Genomic DNA, 25,717 nt, shown 5'->3' with positions numbered 1-25,717 from the left:
TCTATTTTCCATAATTCCTTGAAATTATTTTGATTTAGTTGAAAACTATCACAAAAATGAAGAATATTCTCCTCTTTCCTGACTCTGATTTGAATTTAAACTCGGTAAATATTGTAGTCCCATATGTAGATTTTCATGGCAACACCATGGAAGTCTACATGTGGGACTAAAATATTTATTTTTATTTTTATTTTTTTAGGAGCGCAATTTTTTGTTCTCCTTTTTTTTTTAGGAGCGCGGTAGGAGCGCCAGCGCGATCGCGCTCCTCAAAAATTAAGGTCTGGTTCATATGTAGTTCCCTCCTTGTAACACATATTTTTGATATATTTACTCTTTGTTTGTGTTGATAGAATACTCCCTCCCACCTCCCCCCCCCCCAAAAAAAAAAAAAAGTCAGTAGAAATACTGTTGCACCAACAATTCATTTTTCTTAACCAAAAAAAAAGATAGATGCCACACACAAAAAAAAATCAAAACTTTTATAGGGCAATCCAACCTGGATTTCAAGTTGCATTAACTGATAGCAAAAAAAAATAAAGAAAAAATAATAAAAATCAAACATAGCAAGGCATTCTCAAAGTTTGCAAAGAAACTGCATAAATCATAGATAAGAAACAGAACTGGAATATCAAGGCTGCACTGCCTTCAGAATAGGAAGAAGGCTTCAGTTCCATTATCCATGCCAAGAATCGCACGAGACCCGATTACATAAAACTTAGCGATTGACTGTGGGTTTATGATTGATCGTACACAATAATCAATGCAATCAATCGTAGAGACCAGCCTAATATCGATCACTAAGCTTTGTGTTACAGGGCCCAGGTATCATGTTGGTAAACTGCCAATTCGTCCACTCACCACATGGTCTACATTCATTTAGTCTAATGCCATTCCGTCTATCAACATGTCATCTTAGATAGCAACCATTTGGTCCAATCATCACTTCGTCTAATCACTATTTCGTCTATGACCATTTCGTCTCGTAACCAGTTGGTGTAATATCCATTTCATTTCATTCATTTTGCACGATTAACACTTAGTCCAATTAGACCAAATGGTATATGGACTAACTGGCTATTGGACCAACTGGTTATTAGACGAAATGGTGATTGACGAAATGGCAATTGGACCATGTGGATAGTGGACAAACTGATGGTAGACCAAATGACAGTAGACGAATTGGCCATTGGACGAATTGGCATTAGACGAACTGGAAATAAACCATGTTTATATAGCACTCAAAATCGTTTGACCAAACCATTCCAATGAGACGAATGAGATTAGAAAGAAATGTCAGTCAAAATTTGTCAGAATGTTTTTGCATTTTTTTTTCAATGAAGAAATTAGCGTATGCTTACATCAGCATTCTTCTCCTGGTCGAAGAATTGGTCTGATGAGATGCTCTTTGCGTTCGCGAAACGCTTCAAGGCTTCGCCTGACGACGCTCCAGAGTCATACTCCGTCTTTCTGGGCGTGGATTTGGTCCTAAGGTAATGTTCCAAAATTTATACACACAGACTTAGTTTCAATTAATCACCAAGAATCTGAAACAGCTCAATCCCTGTATTAATTCACGTTTATCATAAGAATCTGGACCGATTCACCCCTAAAGCGCAGTTTTCATGGGGCTCACTGCTGTTTTGTGAAGGACGCAAATGTAAGAAAAATGGCAAAGTTCACATTCTAAGAAGTATTCTCCTGAATCCATTGTGACAATGGAGTCCTAAAACTATTCTTGCGAAATTCTCATGAAGTTTGTGCAAATGCCGTGTGTACCATTGATAAACTACAGCCAGTTAACATATGGAAATAAAAATGCGAATAACATTGTTCAAAGAATCACAACCTAAATATTTGCGCGAATCTTGTGCAAACGTCGCAGCTTGAGTGAGACAAACGAAGACTTTGCAAAGAGTTATCGGAGGAACAACCCATTTGTTAAGATCTTACGCATGTGAAAAGAGCTTTTCAGCAATGGTTGCAAAAATTACCAAGAAGAAATAGTGTCCAAAGGATGCCGAAACATCGCAAGTTTTTAAATGTTTTGAAATTTGCACTGAACAAAAGCAACTCTCTCTAAAATTGGCAAAGCTTCTCAAGCTTGTGGTGCACTTTTGCTGCATAAAATGCGACTGTTGACTTTGCCATTTTTAAAGGTCAAGTCCACCCCAGGAAAATGCTGACTTGAATAAAAAGAGAAAAATCAAACTAGCATAGTGCTGAAAATTTCATCAAAATCGGATGTAAAATTAGAAAGTTATGACATTTTAAAGTTTCACTTATTTTTCACAAAACAGTGATATGCACAAATAGGTGAGTCAGTCGATGATGTCCATCACTCACTTTTTCTTTTGTTTTTTATTGTTTGAATTATACAATATTTCATTTGTTATAGATTTGACAATAAGGACCAACTTGACTGAACCATATAGTATTAAACAATGCTAATTCCACCTGTTCAGGGAGGAATTAATCGTTGTATCACTTGACAATGAGGAGAAAATTTAAATATTTCATATTTCATGTAATAAAATACAAAAGAAATAGTGAGTGGATGACGTCATAGTCTCCTCATTTGCATACCAGCCAGGATGTGCATATAACTGTTTTGTGAAATTAAGCGAAACTTTAAAATGTCATAACTTTCTTATTTTACATCCGATTTTGATGAAATTTTCAGTGTTATGCTTGTTGGATTTTTCTCTTTTTATTCAAATCAACTTTTTGTTGGGGTGGACTTGTCCTTTAATATAATTCATGTCTTTCGCAAACATTAGTGAACCCTGTAAAAACCACAGTTACGCGTTGGTTTATCATATTGTCTTTATGTTCTTGCACATGCTGCAGAATATCAACAATTTTCTCTTGCTTTGGAGTTTTATTAATAGTCCAAATAAAATTGCAAGGAAGAAGCCAATTAATTTTCCAAATCTGAAATCATAATTCATTGCTACTACTTAAAGGGGAATCCAACCCAAATAAAAACTTGTTTTTATTAAAAGAAAAATCAGACAAGTTGATAGGTGAAAATTTGAACAATATTGGACAAACAACAAGAAAATTATGAATTTTCAAAAGTGGTAAATATTGGTAATTACTATACCCATGGAGACTTCAAATTGGCCGCATATGGGATGTCATAGTGATGTAAGGCAAGGACTACTCTTCCATGTACTCCAATACATATTATGGCTAAAATGTCATTTTCCCCAAAAGTTTTATTTCAAATTATATTTTTCTTTCATGAGGACATACAACAATATACTACCTGGGTTATATTTAGATTACTGCCCCAGGGGAATGGGTACTTAGGAGAAAACCACAAATCCCTGATAATAAAGTACATGGCCTATGGGAAAGTTGTCCTTGCCCCTTGTCATAATTTACTTACGCCGTTGCCAATTTGAAGTCTACATAGTATTAGTGATCTCAATTTTAAAGCAGCTATAACTTTCTTATTGATTGTCCGATTTCTTTCAAACTTTCACCATTCTGTTTAATTTATTTTTCTCCCTCCCAACACAACATTTTATGGCCAAGGCTGGATTCCCCTTTAAACAATATCACACAATGTAAATCAGAAGTGCAATTGCAAAGCAAAGGATAATTAATCAACTGAAAAATTTGTAAAAGCATGCAAGGCAAATTTCATTGACCCATTTGTTGATAGATTGTGATGAATAACGGACAAGCTGGATGTATATGATGATTGTGTCCTACGACTCACATTTTCAAAGTGACATTTTTTAAAATTTCACAGGTATACTTGTGTAAAATCAGCCCTAATAATGAAACAGTGAATACATATCTGGGCCCCGTCTTACAAAGGGTTATGATTGATCCAATCAATCACAACTATGGACAGCCAGCAACATCAACATCTAACATGCATGCATGTTTGTTCAAAATATTTTCTATGATGTATATTCATACGTTCATCGTTCTCTTGAAGATTCAGTGTGATTCTCTCTGTTTACTAAGGAGATTGCGCAAATTTCCTGTAGAAAAAATTATGACACTGATGGATTTCCATAGAGTTACGATTGATTGGATCGACATGATTGGACAACCAACCTTTTCCTTTTTAAGCTAAATAATACACTGTAATAATACAAATTTTCAGATGGAAAATGGAATTGGCCTATAAATATTACAGAGAAAGATGTAAACACTATGATGAAAATGCTTTTTGAAGGTCTAAAATGTAAATTGATGATGCTTAATATATATATTTTTAAAGCTACATTGGTAAGTGTATTGGATGGCTACCATTCAAGTTTGTGGGTGCAGTCGGGTCAATAAATAGTGAAGTAAAAAACAGGATTGGAATAAAAGATATGGAAGGAGTAAGTGAGCTGGGGAGAAAGAGGGTAGAACTGAAGGTGAGAGAAAGAGAAAGAAAGGGAGAGGGGGAGAGAGAGATACAGAAAGAAAGAGAGAGAAACAGACAGAGACGGAGAGGGGAAAATAGAGAGGATAGAAAGAGAGAAGGAAAGAGAGAGGTGGAGAGACACAAGAAGTAAGAAATGGAGGGAATAAAAATATAGGACAGAAAGGTGATGAGTAAATAACAGTAACATAAAAAATATTTACATTACAGCATAACATAGAAAAAAGAGAACGATTGAGGGGGGGGGGGGATAAAGCAAGCAAAGGTTTTGCCAAGCATTCAGCCCAATCCATTGATTAAAAAGCAAATATCAGTATCCATTCCCCTTTAGCATAGAAATTTACACCACACATATATCAATGAATGAAAACAGACAAGATCTGGAAGGTGTTTTACAAAAAAATGTGGGACATAAGTTGCTCTCAAACTCCTAGTTGCGTGCAGTATACATGTATAGAGCTTTGCTATGTTGGTCAGATCATGCCCTGGCCATGGGACACGCGCAATTGTTCATTACCCGGTAGTTATATTCCATGTTAGATATCTTCTGTGCATTGGGGCTTAAGCATGAATTTAAGCACGACTTGAAGCCATACTTAAATCTTTGTGACACTTTTGTGACATAAGCTCCTGCAAATGCCAAAGCACATACGTCGATTATTTAAGCTCCTTTTTGGCTCCACAGTGATGTATGTCCTCATTGAGCTATCTACCCAAAGCTAAAAAAGTTAAATATCACAAGCAACAAGGAATTTGAGAGTGACTTGCGGCACACTTGAATCTTAATTAAAATCCACCTTGGGGATGTTGTGCCATGTTTCATAACACTCCATTTCAATGACAAAATGTAAGCTTCTTTACAAGCAACTGAGAATGCAAATAATGATTGGCTGTTTACTAATATATTTCATTGAATTCAAGCGTTTGTTATATACATGCCAAGTTTTATGAGACAGGGCCCCCAAGACACGCTAAAAGAAAACCTGACTGTTTGTGAAACCTAGCCCCATGATCAGCACACATATACAAATGAAAATTTTCATGCAGGTTACCTTGATTCTAAAGGGGCGATACTGTCGTAACTGCTTTGTCTCGTCTCACTCTTGTCGATAATATCCCAGCTGGAATCTGTTTTCTTCTCGTCTTTGTCATCCCAGAATGAGGCAGTGCTGGAATCCTTGAAACCTCTGAAAATAAAGATACAAAACACAAGTTGCTTTTAAAAGGGCAATTCCATGAAATATCAAATCTTTTGGCACATCCATCCTAAAAAATCCTGGGGCAATCGAGCCTTTGCTCATGCCGGACCAGCCCAATTCACTACCACAGGAGCTGAAGAACTCAAACTCTGCAACATCCTTTAACGGCAACCTAAAATTGCATTTGTTCACCAGCGGGTACTAGTTTTGAAGACAGACATTTTTTTCTCGTTTGTAATATTACCCTTTCTTGTACTTCTCTTAGTTCTCTTTACTTTTATGTTTTGCTCTCTTCTAAGCGCCTTGAGCATTTAATCAAAATGGAAAAGACGCTATATAAATCATATCTATTAATATTATTACTGTCGGAAAGTGGAATTTTCATTTGGTTGCTTGAGAAGAATGTGCCTAATTTGCATATTATTTTCGTACAGGTGTTTGGAATTCTCTTGATCGGCCGGATCACTGGATAGGGTTAGGATGATCGATGTATGTACCCTCGAAAAATATAATTCTAGTTATTTTCTAATCCTTGTTATGTATTTTAAAGGATTTTAAGGATTTGTTTTCTCGTAATATTGAGTGAAAACAATATATATACTTATATCTTTTCATATTGGCTGTTTCAAAGTTTAACAAATCCTTAGCGGAATGATATTTTTTTGGGTGGTTCCGTGACTCCACTGCTTGTTGGCATTTTACGTTAGGTAGATTATTGCACGTCCTGGTTCTGGTGCAGGTCGGACTGCAATCGAAGCAGGCCTGGGAAAGGGCTGATGTAAGTGTCGTTTTATCTTATTTTTGCATAGAATTACAGTAAAATGTAATTAATTTAATGACTAATCGTTTCTATACTATCATGGACAAAATTTTGAGAAAAGAATGACTTGTTTTAAGATTGAATTTAGTCACTTTTACTTTCATGACTTTAGCAAAGCAAGTGTATCTCGGTCAAGTTCAAAGACGAGTTGTAACTTACAAATTATGAGGATATTTACTGGTTTACTTTTTGTGCTAGACATTGTTGGGAATAATGAATATAAGTAATACTTGATATTTGAAAGGTCAGAAATTTAGGATTACTTGTTGAATTGAAGAGAAAGTTTTAGTAGATTATTTAAAAGATAACATAGAGGGCGTTCTATAGTAAACATTGTATTTCAAGATGGCGGCGCCCATGGTAAGGTATGCTTCTAGCTGACCTCGTTATATTATATGATGTGATGATTTCTGATTATGGTTCTGAACTAAGAAGTTAGATCTATGACTTCTTTGCTTACTGAGCATACACAGATTGTTTGTAGACTTAAATTACTCTTTTAATTGCAGTATCAGATGAGTAAACTGTAATAGAGAATGGTTGTGTTAAGCTCAATAGACAGAAATATGCAGTTTGACTCCGTTCGATAGAGCTACTTGCTCTATCAAGTACTTGGGTCTTGATCAAAACTTTGGAATTAATGAACATAGTTTTTACTAATTGGATTATTTATTCGTGCAAAAGAAAACATTAGATATTTGTGAGTATATCATTACCAATGATTATCCACACTGAAAGTAGTAGAACTGTTTGAGAAATATAATATTTTTTAAACTATTAATTCAGGGAATTCTTAGCAATTTTATAATGAGTTGGAGTTATGATTATCTTATGGTTACGATTGTTGCTTTCTTTAATTATAGCTGGTCCGACTCATTTGATCCTCATCGAGATTTCGAATAATGTAGAAGCTGCTACTCCTTTGTGGTATCCTGGGTGATGTAGGTGGTGTGTAACCACCAGTAGCCTCTGACTTTGGGTAGGCATTAATTACATGGACTCTTCTATTTCTGTGTATAAATGATTCATTTTAATAGAATATCGTGATGTATACAGTGTATGATGCATTCTTATGTCATCTGACTAAATATGAGTAATATGCTTATTACATCTACTAAATAGTTTTGAGATGATAGCTACAACGATAATATTTACAAGCTGTTTTTGAGGAATGCATGTATTTTATCATTTCAGTAAATGATAGAGATGAATACACCCCACTTTCAATATCAATATTTTGCCATGTATTCAATATCTGCAGTCTATTATGTACATTGTGTGATGCAAGTGCTAATGACATGTTTTTGAAATGGTGTTATTGATAATCTTATTTCATTTCTGTCATTGCAGGGTTGTTGTTTTGTTACTCCTTTCATTTTGTTGGTTTTGGCAAACCTCAATAAAGTCGAAGAAGCTCAGATCTGGTGTCCCGTAGCATCTGTAAAGTTTGCTCCGTTACGGTCTTAATTGGCTAACTCAACCCACCCCCCGACATTATTTTCCTCAAATTTCACTTCACTTCATTTAGTAGTCAAGCTATGAAAAAAATCATATGAAGCACACAGCGGAGACATTTCAGGGAGGTTGCCCATATAGGGGGTAGAATGTACATACTTGTAACAGGTAAGCGCTTCATGAAAGGACTTGTCAGACATTTTATCCGAAAAGTCCTATTCTATCCTACAGTTACCATACTACGAGTGCTTTTCCATCAATTAAAACCAAGGAAAGTTGTTAGATCTGACAACTTGTTGAATGCTAAGGCCCGTATTCTGAAGTCAGGTTTAACTTAGACCATGGTCTAACTCTGTGCTAAAATTATGGGAAGCCAAAAGTGTCAACATTTTTATTAAGTTGTATGTTTCTTATGTTTACTGTGCTCTTTCCTGACCCATCGATGGTGAAGAGAATCATCTTTTTACACTTCCTAGACAATTATGAAGATATGAGAGCCAAATGAGCTGAAATATGATATCTCTACTGTTAGTGATTTATGTAACAATGGGCTATCAATACTAAAACCACAAATTTTAACCTGAGTTTTAATTAAACCTGACTTCATAATATGGGCCTAAATGTTGACAAAGGATCCCCAGAATGCTTGCTCTTCTAGCTACTCATAGCACTCATAGAAAGAGAACGGCAAATTCAATACCACAATTAACTTTAATATGGCAGATACTTTTTATAATCAATTCTAGAAAAGTTGATATATCATATAATAAAATACAAAAGAAAAGGTATGTGACATCATCAGCAAATGTCACAATATCTGTAGTTGCTTAAAAATTTCTGAATCTTTGCTTATCAGGGGTAATTTCCTGGTATCGCATCGAAATTTGCTATACAATTTTTTTAGGACAGCTCCACAAAATGTGTAGTAATTTTTTACATAGGACTGTACAGAGCATGGATGAAAGCTTTTCTATCACAACAATCATTATTGTTTATATACTTACTTTGCTCTTTTTGTTTTTGTTAAACCCGCACATAACCGTGACAAATGTCATATACAACAATTCATTTCAGACTCTCAAAATTCAATAAATTGACCTAGCATCTCTGTCTCTAATTTGATAAATGACTCATTCCTGATTTGACCCAATCTGCATTTTTCTTGAAGTATTCATTCTATAACCTTGTTTTTTGTTTCTCTCCTTATATTACGATGAAGGTTAATTTATATAGAAGTATTGTAATTACATGTTTGAATTTGTTGCTATTTTGTGTCATTCCATGTAGGGACCAGCCAATGTGGAGAACCTCTCGACATAATTTTCAATTCTTTTAGGTGATCCCCAGGCATTGGCTGGTGCTCAATTTTACATTTCTTTTGTAATGTTTCTATTGCTGTCATGTTTCTTGCCTGAAAATGAAATAAATAAATAAATAAACAAGAAATGGTAATCAAATTTGGAAAGTAAAATTATTCCCTGGCTTACCTCGATGAGGAAGAAGATGAACTACGTGAAAAGCCAGAGTCAAAATCATCAAAGAAATCCCTAGATCTTGACCGACTGCTGCCACCGCCTGATTTGACCGGGTTGACCTGTTCAATGGTCTGCATATCGTTCATGGCTGAATGTGAAACTCCACTGCGATCAGAATAAAATATATAACACCATGAATATCAATAATTACTACGATTGAATATCCCCACCCACATATTACCCCTAGTGGAGCGTTGTGGCCCAGTGGATTAGTCTTCTGACTTTGAAACAGAGGGTCGTGGGTTTGAATCCCAGCCATGGCGTAATTTCCTTCAGCAAGAAATGAACTACTACTAATAATAATAATTGTGCTGCAATGGCAATAGCATATCATAACGATAAGTTATAATAATAACAATGCAGTTCTTGTATAGCGCATATCACATTATGTCTTAACATCCCTATGCGCTTCCAAAGGACTTGGATATTATTACCCTGGCTTTAGCCCCGCAGCGCTTTACAGCGCGGTGGCATTTCAAGGAATAAATTCCTGTCAGGTACCCCATTCATCTCACCTGGGTTAAGTGCAGTACAATGTGGATATGTATGTCAGACAAAATATAAAACAGAGGTATATGTAAATGTATGCACAGAAAGAAAAAATCAAGAACAGCAATGTGTGTTACATAAGGGAAATGATGAGAGTTTCCAACACATCGAAAAAAAAGGTATTACTCATCATGAATTAAAAAATAATATGTGTAGATTGAGCTGCAATGTCTTCATTTACAATCTTCATACAAACTCAATTATGATCAATATATTCAAATCTTTCCTTGGAATTTCTGATTAAATTCTAACACTTACAAGAAAACAGTTTATATTTCCTCAGCATTTTTCCCACAATACATGACATAACATCAACTACAAACTGATGTTTAGCTAGGCAGAAAAATGAATTGTAAATTGCAAAGAACACTTACCCTCTACCAGTATAACCCATTCCAAGGCGTTCCATTTGTTTGGCTTTGTTTGGATTTTCTTTCTTCAATTTTTCCTCCTGTTTCTTCATCTCGACTGACATGTCTTTGTAGGCAAGACGCATGGATGCCCTGAATACATAATCAAAACAAAGAGAGGCTTAAGTAGAGATTAACAGGTGAATTCATCTATCAAGGATATGCTCTTTCATTGATTCAATTCAATACAATTCTTTATTTTATTTCCATTCAAACATAATACAAAGTAATATAAATCGGATACAATTTTACAGATGAACATCTCGTAAAAAAAAAAAAACCAGTATAAAATTGAGCATAAATGGAAATGAGGGGGTCCACTAAAAGCAATGCTTGTAAAGTGTGGATCCCCTTTGAAATGAAAAAAAAGAAGTAAATTAACAGGAAAGAAAAAAAGAGAAGGAACGAAAAGGTGGAATTCAGATTGATGTAAACATTTTTGAAATTACTGACCTGATGCAGGGCTAGTCACACAAATTAAATGATATTCAATTTACTATTGACACGACAGAAAAGCCCGCATATCTAATATTCTAAGAATGTTCCAAAAGTAGGAGAGGTCACATTTTGAATATTCAACAACTTTGTTGATTTCATTTAATTTCATTGAAATACAAATGATGACCTCCTGATAACACTGATATCAAACTGTAAACCTCAAACATACATGTAGATGACATACATTTGAGCAAAATTAATTAAGAGAAGACTTAAATCCCCCCCCCCCCCACCAAAAGATTTAAAAAATATATTTGTGTGAGATTACCGTTAAAAATGTCGCTCACATGTAGAATCAATGAGATTTTCATTTATGTGGCGTACATTAGAAATTTGCATTGCTGGAAGAACTACAAGAAACTGTCAGCTGTATTATTTGCATAGAGAGCATCAGTTGGAGTTCGTTGAAATGATTTTGGAAAATTGTCACCAGAAAAGGCTAAAAGTGGAGTGGAGCGTTGTGGCCCAGTGGATTAGTCTTCGGACTTTGAAACAGAGGGTCGTGGGTTCGAATCCCAGCCATGGCGTAATTTCCTTCAGCAAGAAACTGATCCACAGTGTGCTGCACTCAACCCAGGTGAGGTAAATGGGTACCGGTAGGAAGTATAAAAAGCTGTGTGCGCTATGAACGCCTAGCTTAGCCGGGTAATATAGGAGCGCCTTGAGCACCTAACAAGGTGGATATGTGCGCAATATAAATACCCTATATTATATCATTATTATTATTAAAAGAATATCAGATGACCTTTCATTTGGATCTTTACATGGAAACTCCGAGGACAACCCAAGACATTTTAAAATCATTTAAGTTTTATGTTTTTATATCACTAATGAATCTCATCTTTTCTAATATAGTTGGGTTCATACAATATCAATGTTGAGGAATACCGAGGCCGGAATTCACAAAGGTGGTTTTGAAAAGCCACGGTTGAGTCCATGGTTTATGCAGATTTCCTGTATGAATTACGCCTATTTACCGCGTATATTAAAAAAATGTCCAATGCTGATGCACGCTTTTGTCACAGTGCGCCAAATTGACGCCTGTTGCCGTGGTTATCCACTCTAATTTATTCATGAGTCCACTGTTTTGAATTAATGAGTCCACTCTCCCTCATCTTATTCAACCGTGGGTTTTCAAAACCACCTTTGTAAATTCCGGCCAAAATGTTTTGAAAGACAAAGTTTAAGAGCAGGACTTACATCCTGGCTTCTTCCTCTTCTTTTGTCTTGGCTTTCTGAAGCTCCACCATCTTAGCGTTCTCCTCCCTCATCTTATCCTGTTGCTGAGCCTGAGATTCTATATCATCAAAGTTTGCTTTGACCTTCTGAGCTCCAAGTCCTTTGCCTTTCCTCACTCCAAGCTGTTGGATAAAAAATTGACAATGAAGGAATATTTTAACACTATTATCCGTTTCACAGATTTTATGGAAAAAAAATACATTAAAATTCAAAACTGGATAAAAAATTGAAACCCTATAGAGCAGAACTTTCAAATTTTCTTAAATTTTAAAATCAATCAAATGGAACTGTAAAAAGGATTTCTCAATCTTCTTGCTTAAATTAAGATCTCACTGCTTTTTATGTGGGTGCAGATATATATGTTAAAGTACTAGTATCTACTAAATTGTTTTTTTTTCTAGTTTTCTATGGACCTGAGTTTGATTATTCAGTTTTGTTTTATAACAAGATTTCCCTGGATGAACAAAATTATTGTATTAAAATATGGGGCCTTTAACAATCACAGCCAGTCATTTCTCCCTGAGATGGTGCCTATAGCTATACTAAGAATATTGCTGGATGATCAAGATTAGCGTTATCTTACCCCTTTCTTTGCGCTTGCAGGTTTCCTCTGTCCTATAGTGGGTTTCCTTGGTTCTACTTTGACCTGAGAGGGCGACGTACTGAGAGCGGCTTCAACGTTAGGTGCACCTACTGATTCTTCGGGGGCTGAGAAGGGTACATTGATATGCAACAGGGTTTATTGCAACATAAAAGGATGTATTGAAACATCAAGAAAACATTAATGGTGTCGACTCCACAAGGCATTTAGTAAGAAAAAAATTAATAGAATCTATATATATATACATATATATAACAAATAGTTTTAAATATAAAATTTCTCTGTGTTCAGAGTATATTGATTTGTTGAAATCTAAATTATTCTGCTTTTACACCGATTGTCTTTTCGTAAAGGACTGCCCCTTTTAAAACAAATACACCAGCATCTACTTTTTAAAATAATCATTCATCATATGTTGATTTTTTTTTTTACATACTCATTTTTAGGTACAACTTCCCCTTAACCCATTATAACCTGGTGGGTGTTTCATAATGCTGTTCATAAAGTTCCATATGACTTTACCCACGACTGGAACTTGTTTTCGCTTACATGCTAAGTTAGCCACATAAGGATCATTTAGCGCAAGAAAGATTCACCAGTTGTGCTTCAAGTCAGAACTTACGAATAGCTTTATAAAACACCCACTACGGCTATTTTGAAATTGCATTAGCCACACTCACCAACACAATCTTCAAAATTGTATATTGAATTGTTAAAAATTCATTAAAATTTATACTATATTATATATAATATTAATTATGCTAATTTAGGCATAAGATTAGAATTCAGCCATTAATCATTCAACAAGGCAAAAGCAATTTTGTGTCTCGCCCACTTATAAAAATAACCAGAAATATCGTGATTTGCGAGGGCACGCAACAGAATTGTATCGAAACTTCATTGTGAAATGACTGGGATGGAATAACACTTGTCATAAGAGCCTTGCACGTAAACTTTAATGTTGACCTGAAATGACCTTTGACCTTACCATGTGACCTCCGACTGCAGCATAACATGCAGGTCCCCAAGTCCATCTACCATCAGAGTTTGGTTGAAAAGCGACTTACTGTTGCGGAGTTAGGTGTCATAAGAGTCTTGCATGTAAACTTTAACGTTGACCTGAAAATGACCTTTGACCTTACCATGTGACCTCCGACTGCAGCAATAACATGCAGGTCCCCCAAGTCCATCTACCATTCAAGTTTGGTTGAAAAGCGACTTACAGTTGTGGAGTTATGTGTCATTAGGTTTGTGACGGACGGACGACATTTGGATCCGTAAGTCTCGCCTTCACCTCCGGTGAGCGAGACAATAAAGCAATGATGTCTCACCTGGTTTTGGAGAGGCTGATGGTGCAGGAACTTTGACCGGTTCTGGATTGCTTGATAACCTGCCATTGCTTGTACCTGCAGGGATGGGTGTGATGTTAGAGGGCGCTTCATCGGCATGCTCCTCAAAGAAATCTACTTCCTTCTGCTGAGGCGACTGAACAAAGTCCTCAAGATGAAGCTGTTGGGTGAGAACAAAAGAAGGCAAACATGGTATTAAAGATGTGAAAGTCACTGTAGATTGCCCAGCATCGAGTGTCTCATATGGTAACTGGCTAGGAATACTTCCCCACGGAGTGGAGGGTGTGAAAGTCACTGTCGATTGCCCAGCATGACTGGCTGGAATACTCCCCCATGGAGTGGAGGGTGTAAAAGTCATTGCATTAGCCCAACATTGTGAATGCCTTGTGTGACTGGCTGGAATACTTCCCCGGGGAGTGGAGGGTATGAAAGTCACCGTAGATTGCCTCACATGGCGGCTGGCTGGAATACTCCCTAGGGAGTGGAGAATGTACATAAGTTGTGCACTGAATTTACTGAGTGAATCAGATTCCCACGGTAATGATAACCTGCAAGGACTTGATTTAGATACAGGATATGTCTCAAGCACATCATAAATTGTCAAACAGGATTTAATGTAAAAGAACAGAAGAAAATTATCGCTAAAATTTTTTAATTGACACTGTATCATAAACTTGAAATGCATGTATATGGCAATTTCCAAGCAAATTTGTTATTTTCTTGGCATTCTTTTAATGATTAATCTCTATTCATTTCTGACAGATAAACTGCAAAATAAAAAAATGCAACACTGAAAGATAAATGCTAATAGACAGTGTCAAGTCGAATAAAACATGATCACAACAGGCTTCCATCAATTAGTTGGCCCACATAACAATGAATGAATTTCCACATTAATATTGATGTGCCAATGGATGACTCATGACTGCATTCACTTTGCAAGATGAAATTAAACAGCAACAAATATGGATCATTATAATCTATTCTCTAGCTCACTGGTCTACCCAGCTATGATGCATTCAGTAAGGTTTATTCAATCACAGCTGCATTGATCACTAACTACCAATGCCTTTAACATAAACAAAATCAAGAGCAAAGTCAAGTGTATCAAGTTTTGAAATACAATACTGCCAAGTCCAAGTTACTAAAAATGCCACGTCTAATTCTTACATATAGACTGCAATATCAATCTACATGTAAAGCATAAATGTACTGGTAGTGCAGTTTAGTATATGGATATAAGTACATGTAGTCTCCATTAATAGAGACAGTCATACTTTATAGACTGTTTCTATTGCTCTACGCTAAAATAATAAAATGCAATAATTTCAGCCCCAAATAATGTGTAGTTTGTAACTTGCAACTGATAAAATGCTTCATGAAAAAAAAAACACAACAGAGGGTCACATTTCAGCAAACTTGCAATACAATTACTTTAAAAATCTACTGAAATCGGAGCATCTGATTGGCTATTAGCAAACTTTTTTACAGGTTTTATGATACAGAACCTTGGATTCAACCCGTACATGTTGTAAAGCCTTGAAAGAATCCTAAAAACGCAGCAAATATCAGCATAACATCAACAACAACAACTCAACAAAGGAACAGAAAGCTAGCCATGAATGTTCAAGATTAAAGTCGGTGCGGGCTCACCAACATTCTGCAAAGGGTACGATTGTAAAAATATGGCAAAGACCAACATTTGTATTTTATGCAGCAAAATTACGCACAGGTTCAGAAGCATGTTTTGCACACTTTTGACACACTTTTTCCCCGTGCAATGCAAGTAATGGACTTCGCTATTATTTAATATTCACATCCTTCCAAAACCTTTTGCAGTCCCATGGAAACCACACTTTAAATTAAAACCACCGAAAGAGCTTTTTAAAAATTGGTTTAAAAAAAAGAAAAAAAGCTAGAATAATGCTTGCAAGCAATTACACTTAGAAGCAAAATAAAATAATTTCCTATTTTTGCTTTAGACTTACATGTACATGTAGAGACAACAACCAACCCTTAGCTACAGATGACCCATTTTGCTTGTATAGTTAATTATTTACTAGCAACTACAAAAGAAACCAAATGGAGTTGATCCTTTTGTAAAGAAACACCTTAGGAATGGTGGTTTTATTATACCTTTCTGTTTATAATATTTAACATCAAGAAATTGCCCTTGCTTTAATATAAATACCGGTAATTAGTTACCTAAAACCAAAATTCTTTTACTTTTTAAAGGTCTGGATAACGATAGTCTTTCTTTTCAATTCCCCTCTTTCAGGAAATCTTGGAGGAAAAACCCTTTCCTACTTCAATCTTACTTGACAAAAACCTACCATTTGCAGGAGACAATAGGTTTAATTCGTTCTGTTGGAAAGTGTGGCAAAGGTTGGAAAAGCACTCAGGAGATGATATGGGCACTCAACTCAATGACAGAAATTGCCTTTAGACCTAGTACGAGGGCTCATATGCAAGTACATCGCTTAGTTTTACTTTAGCAAGTTCGACCATAAGGTCAGCAGATGACTGTGCAAGCAGAGACGCAGATGGATTAATAATAATAATAATATTAACAGTATATTTACCCAGGGTAGCCACTTCAGTTCCGAAAACTGTTCTCCCAGCGGGCCCTGCTATTATTTCGCTCTGCGAAAGGGATTAGTCTCCCATCAACTACACTATACAGCCACAGCACATTTCATTTCTCAGCCTTTTGACCTGGTTTAAGCCTTGCAGGGGCCGCGGAACGGTTTTCAAAGTGGGGGGGGCTGAGCCAAAAGTGGGGGGGCTGACCATGCAAAAAATCACAATCGTATGGTTATTTTTACGTTTTTGTACATAGTTTTGGAAAAAAGTAGGGGGTCTGAAGCCCCCCCAGCCCCCCCCCCCCCCCGCTTCCGCGGCCCCTGCCTTGTCCTACTTGGCTCTACCCCTTAACACCATAGTAGCAGTAGGATCAATCCAATACCATCATATACTTACCCGTTTCAATACATCTTCTTTCTTACTCCTATCCATCTACAGAATAAAAGATGGAGCGAATCACAGGCCTATGTCTTTTATTCCTGTCTAATGTTATTCTTATCATGCTTGTGTATTATCAATGTATCATATGAAAAAAAAAGTTTCAAACACAACTCCTTGCATAGAGGAATTTGTCGCCTTCCCGCAGATAGGCTGTTAACGTGCACATGCGCGAAAAGCAGTGGCGTACCTAGGATTTTTCACAGGGGGGCAAATTCGTCCGCAAAAAAAAAAAAAAAAAAACCAGGTCTTCAACCACAAATAAAGGATTTCGTACCAGGAAAAAATTTGACAAGCAAAAAAAAAAGGTCTTCAAGTTCAAAGGAGCGAGCCAGGGAGTCAGTTGTAACTCGTCAGGGGGACAGGGATATGTCCCTTGCATTGGTTGTGACTCGTCAGGGGGGGCAGTCTGCCCCCCCCCCCCCCGTAGGTACGCTAGTGGCGAAAAGTACATTTTCAAGAAAACGCAAATTATATTTTGACCTTCTTTTTGTGCTTTTAGCAGCTAGTGTATTATATTCTGTCCTAATTCTCATACTTTCTGACAAAGCAAGTTGTTTTCTTCATTGATATTTTTTTTTAATTTAAAACACTCAAAATGCATTCTAATCTTAAGGAATACCTTACGCCCTTTTTCCGGGAAGAAAAATATGCAATCCGCTGATCCAGTGACCGCAGAAAGGCTGCTAGCGCAAAACGGTCAATGCGCGCACGCACGTTGAACGGGAAGCGTCTTGATCCCAGACTAAGGACGCGTCTATTAAAAGCACGTGGGAATGTTCTTGCTTATTAAGTCATAATGACGTCGCATTTAGGTTCGAGAATGGTACCAGAAGAAAGTTCATGACATGCTTTTTCCATTTCAGCAATTAAAAAAAAAGAAGATTTTTTGGCGCCAAAATACGTTAACGGCCTTTCTGCGGGAAGACAACAAATTGTACTTGCGTTAATTTCTGTCTTTACTGTTCCATCCTTCCTTGTTTTACTTGCATAATTTACAAGCATTCTCTTTACATTTGTTAATTTTTTTTCTTCTAATTTTTAAAGATTTCCATATTTCAGATAGCTATTACATGATGTTCATTCACTTAAACTCAACCTAAAAAAATATATTGCCATGCCCATGGAATTGCAACCACCACTACAAGGTCTCTAGCCAGAACACTGTATAATGTACTTCACTTCCCCTAATAAGAAAACCCCTGAAGAAGGCACAGGAAGGGAATATATGTCGTTGGGCAGGGAATGATTTTCCTGGTATCGCATCACAATTTGCTCCACATTTTAAAAAGACTGCTATGCATCAAGTCTTTTGTATAGCATATTTTTACATAGGACTGTACATTCCTAAGTTGAGAGCTTTTCTCTTATGACCAAAAATGCTATTTTGCAAAGCAAATTATTCCCTGTTGGGAAGTATAATTGGCTTAGCCCTGAAGATATTGCATATACACTTCCAGTGCTTTTCATGATATCAGATTTCAGCAAATAATAATCCACTCCATATCAAAGTTCAAGGCAGAAGGCAGTTTCAAGAACACCAGCTCCCAACATAGTAGGTGCACTGGTGACACGACATCTGCTCATACGACAATTGCTCCGGGTTTAATTTTGTCTAAGATGTAGGGTTAGGGTTGCAATAGGGTTTTATGTTAGGTTTAGGGTAGGGTATAGTGTTAAACCCAGGGTTGAAGTTGGTCATTCCATTAATGTGTGGAATTTAGAGCGTAGCAGATTTAGGGTTGGGTATAGTGTTAAACCAAGGGTTGAAGCTGGTCATTCGATTAGTGTGTGGAATTTAGAGTGAAGCTATTGTCACCGGAGCAAATGTCATGGAACCGGTGCACTCAAGGACCTATTCATACCCCCCGCACAGGCAGATCTACATATATAATTATAAATAAACCATGACAAGTTATCTTTCAATAACACGGAGAGTAATACTACATTCACACCAATGATACCAATTCCATACCGATCAAAGCTACTGCATTATTTCTAAATGGCATATCGTTGATTGATTTGGAGTCGGTTTCATTGATGTGACTGTATTATAAACCCCATTCTCATTAACTTCCTAAAACTAGTTCACTAGGAACTAGTTTAGTGAAAACTAGTTTAGTGGAAACTGGTTTAACGCGTAATGAGAACGCTCAAAGCGATCTTGGAAGCGATCATCCAAACCTGTTTGGAAAACCACCTTGCGATGCAGTTTTCAAGATCGCTTTGCCTTGCTAAAACTGGTTGTAGCGTACATGAGGACACAACCGTTCTCCAGGAAGCAATCTTCGCACATTTTGAGCGTGCTACTCAACACACTGTGTGCAGAATATCTATGCTGCAGTTTCAAATATTGCATGAAACAAGTCACCACACCAAGAGTGTTCCCGTAGCAGCAAGACCGCTTTGAATGAAGTGAAGTGACCACTTTCGGGTGATTAAATGAGAATGCTAGCAAAGCGATCTTCCAAACTGGTTTCCTGAACCAGTTTCCAAGAAACTATATAGTTTTAGGTAATATAATGAGAACAGGGTCATAATGTGTGCATGCAGACATAAGGCAGAAGCATAGCTTTCCCGATTAGTGGACATCTTAAACAGTGTACAGTGCCTTCCCCAAACAAACCCATAAATAAAACCAATGGATAAAATCTCACACATTAATATTTAAAGTATGAATATGAATGACAAATAGTATGGGATTCCCCATAATGGTGCTACAACATGCAAGATAATTTTTTTTCCTACTTTGCATGCTTCATGCCATTTCGAAACTTACCTCTTTGCCATATTTTCTAATGGCGGCTGCTACGAGTTCCTTGATCTTTGACTTGTAGAGCGTGGCTGCTCTGCTATTGTACTTAGCTTGAGCGTCATTGGTCGAAGCTCCATGCTGTCTGAAGTAAGCGACCTATGAAAACAGAGAATAGAGAATGCAAGTGTCATGAATATACAGTGTATGCATAAATTATTGATACACATAGAGATGAATATTCATACCAGATGAATTCAAGCTTCAACCAAAAGTAGAATAACATGTATGTGTCATGAATCATGCATTATGTAAATGTAGAGCTATATATATAAACCTAAATTAACAATCTGTCAATCATCCAGACCCAGTGATTATTCCATACTAGAGTCCTAAATAAATATCAAATCAATATCAAACTCAAATATACACAGCTACTATGGGGTACCCATAGAGAGAGATTTTTAATCAGTCGATCGGTGCCGAGACTCCCTCATGCCAATGAACTGCGCAGTTTGACATATGGTCATGACGTATAAGTCAACTTGGAGTGTATGCAATGCGTGTCCAATCTATAATGGCGTCAGAGAATGATGAATGATATTTTTATACATTCAAGCATTTCTAGCTACCATGCATTTATTTATGTTTCATTTTTGCATAAATATTTTTATTTTTACAACAAAGAATCATTTGAACACAAACATGAGTTTATTCTAAACATCTTTGAAACACTGGATCCTCTGATGAAAATCAATGATTTAACAAGGCTTATATAAATCAATGCGATTAAAATTATCTTCTACTTTCCATTTTTCATGTATAGAAAACACAACTGAAAGCACCCCCAAAAAACACATAATGATACAAATAAAAACACATTGATAAACCTATGGTTGACAGCAAATCGAAGCCTAGGTTGAATAGAATAACTTACTGCATTTGCATTGCCTCCAACTTGCATTGCACGTAACTGAGGCCATGTCCATGACGTATCTAATTGAGTTGATCTACAGCAAAAATGAAAGCAAAACAAACATTTTGGGGGATTATTTTAGCAGTAACAGGACATTCGTTCTTTGTGTGACATTACATTTAAACAGATTCATGTACTAAAGATGAGTTGTTAAAAATGTAGACAAAAGCTATTCACTGTCATCACATACATGTACATGTACATGTATGGGATAAACATTGGCAGCCCCCCACCCCATAAAAACTTAATCATAACACAAACAGAAATAAAATAAGGTTTACATTTTCATGTAGGGGCATTCATACATGTATGTATGTATTCTAATCACATTGGTAAGAAAATGTATATTCATAGAAAATAATTTTTTAGGCTATCACAGTCAGAAAAAATCATTTTACACATATCACAGCTACCATGATATTTCACCAGTAAACCACAAACCATCATACAGTATAATGGGAGCAAAAATAAACCCAAATAGCAAACAAAGTAGCACGCAAACAAGTATACACTGTACATGTAGTATTATGAATCACTGTGCTAATTAAACCAAAAGAGCAAACAAAAATTATTTTTTGACATCCTAATAGAAATAGAAATCATTATACCAATTATTTACAAATGTTACAAGTCTTACAATACTACTAGCAATTAATACAACTATTTTTTTTTTAATTGTGTCAATTTACTCATATAAGTAGCTCTCACATCAGGAGCATTAGCATTTCTGGTTATGAGAGAAAATTTTCAATTATGTTTAAAAAAATTCATACAAGTACTTTCACATCAAAGAACAAACAATGTTACTCCTCAAATTTGATTAGCACTTCTGGTTTTGAAAGAAAATCTTTCAACTTCATTCCGTAAAGTCCTATGTAAAAAAAATGCAATACAAAATAAATTTGTGTCAATTTGCTCATACAAGTACATGTAGCTCTCACATCAGGGAACAATGTCACTCCTTAAATTTGATTAATATTTCTGGTTATGAGAACAAAAATCAACCATATTCTGTCACAGTCCTATGTAAAAAAAAAAATTTAAAGGCAACACACAAAAAATGTGTCAATTTACAAGTAGCTCTCACATCAGGGAATATTCTTACTCCTTAAATTTGATTAGCATTTTTGGTTATGAAAATCAACTATGTTCTGTTCTGTCCTACATGTAAAAAAAATTGCTGCAGTTGTAGAAAACTGTGGAGCAAATTGAGATACCATACCAGGCGGGTGTTTCTAAAGCTGTTCGTAAGTTAAGAGTGACTTTAAGAACGACTGGTGATCCTTTCTTGTGGTAAATGGTACATTCATTGGCGATGGTTTAGCGCGTAAGAAAGGATCACCAGTCGTTCTTAAAGTTGTTCTTAATACGAACAGCTTAATGAAACGGCCCCCAGGAAATTAATTGCGTACACATACATTACCTGATAAATGTTAAATGAACACCGAGTGATCTGTGGGTGGCTGAACAATCTATACAGAGGAATACACCATATGTGACACTAGCCCAGGTTGGGTTTTTACAACTGCAGTCAAAGCATGTCTGCAACAAAAAAACAATAAAGTTATTGATAAATGACAGTCGTAACACTTACATGTATTTCATTCTTTCAGAATCCTGTGACACATTTTTTAAATAAAGACACTTGGATGGTTGGTTTATTTGATTATCTCATTTTGAAATCGTTATCACAAATGAGATTAATAATTAGGGACAGTGATTTTGCATTTAGGCCTACATGTGTACTTGTAAATCAAAGTAGGAATCCATTTGGGTTCTTTACCTTTTGTGTCACAATTCATAGAATTTACCTTTGTTATATAGAATTCATGTTTTGGCATATGAATTTTCCATGACAAAATAGAATTTCCAATCTAGATCGAGTTTGAAATGAATTACACGTTTTCGGAAACGGAACAGACCATTTTTTAACGTAAAATCACCGTCCCTATAAAATAATTGAGATACAGTCAAATGTATTAAAGAAATATCTGATAGTTGGCTTATACCTAAACAATTACTCCAACATAAATTTGGCACTCACTGTGAAACTGAAGTGACTGAACCAAAATTTTGGCATTCATTGTGACACAGAAGCGCACTTGCCAATGGCAGTGACACAGAAATTGGTGCCATGAATAAAAGAAAATTAGAATTGAGGATGAAGGGTGCCAAAATTTGAGTTCTCAATTAAAAATATACATCTAATATTTTTCAAATAAAAAAACAAACAATGCAATTAAATGCATGTAACTACATTTTGGTGTTTCTATTGTGCATGTGTAGGCTTAAGAAATCTAAATTGACAATTGAAACACTGCATAGATTTCATTTCATCTGGTTGGCGATCCACCTAACGATCGCGCAATCAGTTTCCATTAGATCATGTAGATTTAGAGTTTCAAGCCAAAATGGCGACGGACCATCAAAAAATCTATTTAAAAAATTTGGTCTAGCATTTTACAAAGGAAAGCCAGATTTCAATCATCATTTTGTCAAAACATTTATTTTCAAACAAGTTTCATTTTACCACCTGCGGGAAATTGTGCTCCAGATCTTGTACTAAATTGCATACGTGATGTAGCAATATTTTGTGATGTGCCATTGATACAAAAAAAAATGCCAGGTCGTAGGCATCAGGAAAGTAACTTAATCTTTTATGCTATTGACTATTAGTTACTAGTAATTATGCACCTATCAATTGTAAGACGCACCCCTCGAGCCACGGGAACGGTGCGACATGGTCGGGTCATTTACCAACAAATTAGTGATACAGGGTACCCTTCATGGAAACATTTGGTCTGTCACAGTTTGAGGATTGGGGTGCATCAATGTCAGTCATTTTACATGGGTGCGTCATGATGCTTCAGTGATACAAACGGGTATATTTCCGCAGGATACGCCATATAAATCACGTCACCAGGCCTTTAAAGGTCAAGTCCTCCCCAGGAAAATGTTTATTTGAATAAACAAAGAAAAATCAAACTAGAAAAATGCTGAAAATTTCATCAAAATTCGGATGTAAAATAAGAAAGTTATGACATTTTAAAGTTTCGCTTATTTTTCACAAAACAGTTATTTAAACAGTATGCAAACTCCTTAGATCTTAATGCACTTCAGCTTTTCATAGATCTCCTTTCGGCGTGTATCGGAATTTACTAGATCTACACATTTTCTTGTATTTTATACATGTTTTGGCCCAAATGGATGAAACAAGTTTCTCATGCGATGTGTCTAGCCATGGCCTCTATGCATTGTTCCTTCTCAAAGCTCACATTTTTTACTGGGTGATCACTTGCACGCACGAGAGCGAGACATTACTCTTCCGACTCTGACGTTTTACTCTGACGAAGGTGCGTTAGGGAGATGGTCATGGTTCGTCAAACTCTTGAACTGGTGGCTTTTGTGGTGTGTAACTTTTTATTCCTTGGCAGGGTCATTATACATGTAAGTAAACTAAAGGTGCATGATTGTTAAGACACACATGTGCGTCATGGTACAATAAAATCTGACTCACAGGAAAGAGTTCCATATATGCGACCCCCACCAAATATAACAAAAGATTGTTGAGACTTCCAGTTCGTTCACTTCAGATTTTTCTATCATTTTTTCACTCTTGCTTACCTTAGTTGGGACTCGAACTCACCTTGTTTTATCAGTCAAGACCTCTTCCCGCTATACTAACGATTATCAGCTGATAATTCGCCTAGTCTACGACTCACAGACCCTTTACTGACTAAATAAACCGATGTCTATGGACAATTACACATACTAGATCCTGCTCGAAATTTGACGGAATAAAGCCATATTTTGGTGTGTATTTCCACTCCCCCATCATATATGTTCTATATTACTATTAGGGCTAGATATATTATTCTGAACCTTCTCCATGTTTTTATTTTCAGTTTTAGTGGGGGTGCATACATGGCATATGGAACTCTGTCTTGCCGACTCACATTTGACAAGTGATGCAGCATTCCCAGGGGTCGAGGGATGCGTCTAACTTTAGGTGCATTACTCTCCTCACAGCGCAGCGCGGCACACTTCCCGAGGCCGAGGCTGATGAAGCCAAGGTGCAAAAAGCTGAACTTGTCAAACTGACATTTACAAGCACTTTTAGTATTTTACAAATCAAGTCACTCCCAAAACACACAACAATTTCATTGAATTTGTCCAAAGTCAAGCTGAAGGCGATTAAGTCAGATCTCTAGATGTAATATATATTCACGATGAGCTGAGTTATGTCAACAGTTTTTTAACGTTTAAGGCCTAGAATCTACCCAAAATCTTCTCGTTTTCCACCGGCACATTTATGCTCTCTCTCTCTCCCCCTCTCAATATCATCTCAGCTCAGTCTGTCATGTCATCAGACTGCAGAATGCAATGTCAATGGGACGCACACAACACAACATGAACGAGAAAATATGCTACGTTTTCTGATTGTAAATTCATTAAATGTGCAACAGAGAAATCATAGAAACTAAATCATATCGTCTCGAAACATCACAAATACTTACTTTATTCGTTGTAATCGAACGTAGACGCTTGAAAATCATCTGAATATCGGATTTTGTGGGACCACCTTCCATTTCTCCGTAGTATTTTTCAGCAGTCGTCGTAATATAATGATGACGTAGAATGGATTCCTCAATTTAATTAACAATAAAGGAAAAATGTATGGTTAATATTTCAAATAACCACGGACTTATTCCACTTATTAAAAAAATATGACAGTTTATTTTATTTTTCTTGAATTCGACAATGAATTTTTGAAATAATGGTCTCTATATCGAAATGAATATGATCTATATAATTTAAATGTTTTAGAATACCCCTCGTCGTAAAGTCGACTATTCCAAAAAGGTTGATGAGTCTTATGTTTTGATTTTCCGGTTCCGGGGTAATAAATATAGATCATTTCCA

The 25,717-nt window shown here is 36.2% G+C and overlaps 1 protein-coding gene across 2 annotated transcripts in view; it reads right to left on the bottom strand.

The window, feature by feature from the left end:
• The window catches only part of LOC135157787 (ADP-ribosylation factor GTPase-activating protein 2-like), a 31,972-nt gene extending 6,255 nt beyond the window's left edge, over positions 1 to 25,717 (bottom strand). Inside the window, exons 1-12 of one of the 2 annotated variants that reach the window (XM_064114675.1) lie at positions 25,627 to 25,717; positions 25,312 to 25,440; positions 22,218 to 22,336; positions 20,756 to 20,828; positions 19,846 to 19,977; positions 14,028 to 14,205; positions 12,679 to 12,803; positions 12,057 to 12,217; positions 10,323 to 10,451; positions 9,352 to 9,504; positions 5,443 to 5,577; positions 1,359 to 1,485 (exon numbers count right to left, since the gene is read on the bottom strand). In XM_064114675.1, the coding sequence (XP_063970745.1) occupies positions 1,359 to 1,485; positions 5,443 to 5,577; positions 9,352 to 9,504; positions 10,323 to 10,451; positions 12,057 to 12,217; positions 12,679 to 12,803; positions 14,028 to 14,205; positions 19,846 to 19,977; positions 20,756 to 20,828; positions 22,218 to 22,336; positions 25,312 to 25,383 (1,404 nt within the window). In that variant the 5' untranslated portion in view covers positions 25,384 to 25,440; positions 25,627 to 25,717. Of the gene's footprint in view, positions 1 to 1,358; positions 1,486 to 5,442; positions 5,578 to 9,351; positions 9,505 to 10,322; positions 10,452 to 12,056; positions 12,218 to 12,678; positions 12,804 to 14,027; positions 14,206 to 19,845; positions 19,978 to 20,755; positions 20,829 to 22,217; positions 22,337 to 25,311; positions 25,441 to 25,626 lie in introns of those variants that run through there. The other variant, XR_010296756.1, reaches the window with a different exon arrangement.

This window comes from Lytechinus pictus, unplaced genomic scaffold, assembly GCF_037042905.1.
Source record: "Lytechinus pictus isolate F3 Inbred unplaced genomic scaffold, Lp3.0 scaffold_20, whole genome shotgun sequence".
In the NCBI taxonomy this organism is placed as follows: domain Eukaryota; kingdom Metazoa; phylum Echinodermata; class Echinoidea; order Temnopleuroida; family Toxopneustidae; genus Lytechinus; species Lytechinus pictus.
This window is presented reverse-complemented; position numbering and strand designations above follow the sequence as displayed.